General features: G+C 33.8%; 1 protein-coding gene across 1 annotated transcript; it reads right to left on the bottom strand.

Moving 5' to 3' along the window:
* Positions 1 to 257: 257 nt before the first annotated feature.
* LOC117402207 (leucine-rich repeat neuronal protein 4-like) lies at positions 258 to 4,876 on the bottom strand. The gene is made up of 5 exons (XM_034003125.3): positions 4,685 to 4,876; positions 2,805 to 3,448; positions 2,440 to 2,527; positions 2,139 to 2,270; positions 258 to 1,757 (listed from the first exon to the last, which is right to left on the bottom strand). Exons 2-5 carry the CDS (start codon positions 3,433 to 3,435, stop codon positions 752 to 754), a joined length of 1,857 nt encoding a protein of 618 aa, XP_033859016.2. The 5' UTR covers positions 3,436 to 3,448; positions 4,685 to 4,876; the 3' UTR covers positions 258 to 751.

Here is a 4,876-nt window from a genome sequence, read left to right as displayed (position 1 = left end):
CTGACACATGCGTCTTTATATGTGTGTACTGCGATCATTAAGTCTACATAGGCAATAAAGTACTGTATTTCAGAGCCACGGATAATTGAAACTGTGGATAAATGAGTTTGTACTATCTATGTATATATATATATATATATATATATATATATATATATATATATATATATATATATCTTAAAACACTAGCAACACACAAAATGATTGAAACCCTAAAAAGGTAACATCAAAAAAATTGCAACCAAAGAATAAACATATTCTTATCCTTAGTTTTAATATCCATAAATGTATACTGTAGTATGATATTTTTACAGGGAGATTAGCAAAGTTCCCTCTTCAGTGTGAAGTCTGAATGAAGCGTTACTGCATGTTACTTTCTTGCCCATAACTAATATGCAGATTATTGTCAAATATACTACTAAATAGAACTTTCCATACTGAATATTATGGTAACTGTCTACAATTTAGTGCACCACTATACATGTAAGGGAGGAAAAACAGTATTGCGATACATGGGCCATGTTCACAAAGCTTTTACTTATGAAGTATTTAAATAATGTGTTTTTTATAAATACTATAACATTTGATGTTCCTTCTCTATGCTGTTTATAAACAAGGAAAGCAGGGTCAAGATAGTTTCATGGATATCAAACTATATTATTTTAAAATGGATATTTAGAAAACTGATGTGAGGTAAATTTGGTTCAACTAGTTTTTAACAAATTAAGCAAACTACTGTTTCTCACCCCATTTATATGTTATTTGAAAAATCATACTTCCCCATCGGGTGGCTGAATGCTGGGTTCTGTATAGAGATCGAGTTTGTAAGGTATGGAAGTTGGGGAGGTGGATTTTTAGACCTCTTGTACAGACATACTGCCAGTATGATTACAACAAGCAGAAGTAAACCTGTAGCTGTGGCGAAGGCATACATGAATATTGTATAATCGTGTTCAGTTTTGAATGTAGTGCATACATCTTCAGAGGTTCCTGCTTTGTTCTTTGCTGCAACACAGACACGGTGTGTTGTGCCAGCTGGAAGCCCGTACAAAGTAAACCTTCTAAACGTTTCGTGAATGTGATCATTCAGATGCACTAGTCTGTCTTCTCGTTCTACCTTAAGCTGGTACTCACTTACAGTAGAATAAGGAGCACACCAGTGGATGTTGGCAGATGTATATGTAATCTCAGCTGCTGCTTTGAGTGTTGGTGGGTTTGGCCGTGTAGCGGCTGTAGACATTCCTGGGCATAAGCATTTATGCAGCTTCTGCAGGTCCAAGCAAGGCATTTGACGGTCTCTACAGGGGTCATAGTCACATGGCACCAATTGAGGATTAAATTGATCATGTTTAGATGGTAAATCAGACTCATAGTGATAATCAAATACTTCAAATGGAATGGTGGGCTTGCTCAGCGGTCTGTGTTTGGTGCTCTCTGTAGCTGCTTTTGGGGTGGCTGAAGCTGCTATTTTAGTCTCTGTTGCTGTTTTTGTTGTTTCTGAAGCTGCAGCTTTTGTAGACTCTGAATTTGCGGAAGTGGGTGTCCCGTTTGTTCTTGTAGATGTAGTTTTTTCTTGTACCACATATGTGTAAGTGACTGCCGTCACTGGTGTAGTCTCTGTAGTCATTCCTCTAGTAGTTTCTGAAGCTGCAGATTTTGTTGTCTCTTTAACTGGTGAAATGGCTGTCCCATCTGTTCTGATAGTTCCAATATTGTCTAGTGCATTCTGTATACTGGCACTTGTGGTTGCTTTATACCTGTGTAAATATTAAGTACATTATAACTATTGAGTAAACTTGCTAGCTAGTGAAAAGACTTTTCAGAACACAAATTAATGCAAAGTGTTGAGTGATATTCTATCTTGGTGTGTTAATTCAGTCCAAATAAACATACGTAAAATCCACCTATAAATGAGTTACCAGTTTTCTCCAGGTAAGAATACAGAGAGATTTTTTTTGATGTTTGTTTTCAAGACCCATTTAAAGCCCCCTAACAGTGCAGATGAATTTGCTATACTGTGGATGCACTCACTTTATACTTTAAAGGGCTTTAAAGTATAAATAAATATAACAATATAATAAGGATATTTCAATCCGGACCTGTGCAGTTGTACGATTACAGAATGCTGTAGCTCTTACTTTTCAAGATTCTTGCCAGGATCAGACAGAAGCAAACGGAGCCCAAGCTCACAATTAACTACGCTTTCATTGTCATTTCCGGTCGTAGTTGAAGAACTTGTATTTGTTGAGTCGACTGTGCTCAGACTGCAGCTGAAATTATAAAAATAAACATTTGAATTAAACATGTTTGCCCTAATAATTGAAACAGTAAGTAGTTTCTGATTACTATTTCACAAATTTGTAAATGATTTTTGCAACAATTTTTGAATAAAAAAACATTTTTTTTTCTAAATAGAGACACATTTTCAAAAGTCCTTACTTTCCAATGGAGAGGAATCTCAACTGCTGCAAAATGTTGAAAATCTTGGAGTTTCCAGTGTTCAGTGAACTTGTGTTTTTGAAGTTCACTTGAAAGAAAACATGGGATATATCAGAATTTATATAGATATAGGCTAATGTGAATTATTAAACAGTCTGATATTGCACTACAAGAAGGTTTACCAGCTTGTATTTAAAGCACCCTATCAATATAAATTCAATCCTATATAGCTTGTATATATTTATAATGTATTGCGGATTACTGTATGTGCAAACCATGTGATACAAGCCACGCAATACCAAGACAGGGCCGCTCTTTAGTGTTTTATAGTCAGAAATATTTAAAATGACAAGTTTAGTACTCACTTGTTATATTGGTTTTCCTTATGTCCAGCTCAATGAGGTTGCTTGCAGAAACATCTGCCCTGCCTGATGTGTTAAAATATGCAAGCGGATTTCCTGCGAGGTTCAGATGCTCAAGGGATTGGAAAGTGTTTAAATCATTTAGATAAACATTTTCTATTTGGTTTTCTGCAATGGACAAGTAAGTGAGGTTGGTCCAGTTTGTTGTCACTGGCAATGATACAAGCTGATTGTAACTGAGATCCAAAACCTTTAGGTTCAAAGTTGTATTCAACAAAACCTGTATGATGATGTTGTGACTTAATATCAAAGTATGCAAATCCAAAAGGTCTTGAAAACTGTGGTCTGTAAGCTCTGAAATGTTGTTGTTGCTTAAATCCAGGACTTTTAGGGTTGCTGGCAAACAGAGAGGGAACATCACAAGGTGGTTGTTTGAGAGATTGAGGTATTTTAATTGTAAATGCTTAAATGTCCCACAAGAAATGTCGCTAGAGCTCAGGTTTCTATTGGAAAGGTCAAGGGACCACAGGCCGCCATGTACTTCAGGGAAGAAAGAGGTGTTGCTACTTGCTTGGTTGCACTTAGCTTCCCAAAACACAGACATAACCAGAACGGAGCTGAGAAACAGGAACATGTTTTTAATTTGTCTGTAAGAAATTTAGAAAACAAAAATCAGTAATACTGTGAAACCTAGTATAATTAAAATAGCCTCAGTTTTGACAAACATGAAGAATGTTCCAGTAGATGGGGTTCTTTATAAAAAAAAGTAAATTCTGTATATAAAAATGTCATAAATTTGACAATTTAAGATTTTTTTTTTTCATTTTACTAATAGGAAGCATTACAAAAAAAAATAAAAAATACCATAATTGTTGAAATCATTAAAAGCACTTTGCATAAAAAATGAGTATACATTATTTTTTTAAAAATATATTTAATGGGTGGCAATATTTAGTTATGCCACTGTTTTAGGTTAATTGACTAGACTTTGTATAAATGCTGTATGGATATTTACATAAAATATGCTTTTCTTGTGGTTATCTAAAAAAATGTATCTGTTTTAGTAGTAAACAAAGATTTTTCAATAAAGCACTTATTGCTGCTGAAATCTAACATACATAATATAATTCCTAATGCAGTGAATTCTCTCTTTTTCGCAATACAATTTTTATAATCATGCATTAGCTATCTTATCATAGACCTGTTGTACATTGTAAAACTGAATGTTTAAGAATTAAACAATTCTTATGAGACACATTATGAACATATTTTAGTGTTTAAGACTACTCTTTAGTTGCAAATACTTCTGACATTCCTGATCATCAGGCAATTGTTCAGTACAAGAATGTTACACCACAGTTAAAATAACGTTTTAAAGACAGTAAACTTTTAATAGAATTAATATTTAATTTTTTCATATAATTTACGATGTGTGGTGCAGTTTTTTTTCTTATTTATTTATTTTATTTGAATAAAAACAGAAACTAGATGCAAATCTAATCCCTGGCTTTCAGTTTTCTTTTATAACTGTGGTTACATATATCCTGTATCCCTTTACTGTTTGCAAAGAACAAGCCATGTTTATTAAAAAATAATAATAAAATGCATAAGAAGGAAATACAAAATGAAAAAGCCTTAGCTAATTAAAAACTTCATTTGTATATTTCTTATTTCTGTATGATGCCCTTAAAGAACATTTTCAACATGACTATCTACGCACAGAGATCAGATTTGTTTTCATTCTTATGCTTTACTGTGAAAATAATTAAATTGAAAAAGCTGAATCAGAATACAAGTTAAAACTTATCAGAAATTAAGTGAATTAGACCAGCGAAACTTTTGTCTACTTGTCGTTTCTTATACATTGTGTAAAATATACTCACCAAAGTTCACAGGAATTGAATATATTCTGTTGAAGTGTCTTGGATGCAGGTGCTTGGGTTAATAAACTCAGATAACTGAATGAGTCAGACCGTTACAAGCACTCCAGTGAACTGTACTGTTTTCCTCCCTCTAGGAATTTTTCAGAACCCTGTCTCTTGATATTGGGAAAGAGGGTGTGGGGGTGGGCGTGG

This window comes from Acipenser ruthenus, chromosome 5, assembly GCF_902713425.1.
Source record: "Acipenser ruthenus chromosome 5, fAciRut3.2 maternal haplotype, whole genome shotgun sequence".
NCBI lineage: Eukaryota > Metazoa > Chordata > Actinopteri > Acipenseriformes > Acipenseridae > Acipenser > Acipenser ruthenus.
This window is presented reverse-complemented; position numbering and strand designations above follow the sequence as displayed.

Excerpts from the sequence above, each read along its gene's own strand:
- LOC117402207 (XM_034003125.3), bottom strand. The coding sequence starts at position 3,435 with ATGTTCCTGTTTCTCAGCTCCGTTCTGGTTATGTCTGTGTTTTGGGAA. Across the intron at positions 2,528-2,804 it reads AAGGAAAACCAATATAACAA|TGAACTTCAAAAACACAAGT; the intron begins GTGAGTACTAAA and ends TTTTCTTTCAAG. Across the intron at positions 2,271-2,439 it reads AGATTCCTCTCCATTGGAAA|CTGCAGTCTGAGCACAGTCG; the intron begins GTAAGGACTTTT and ends TTATAATTTCAG.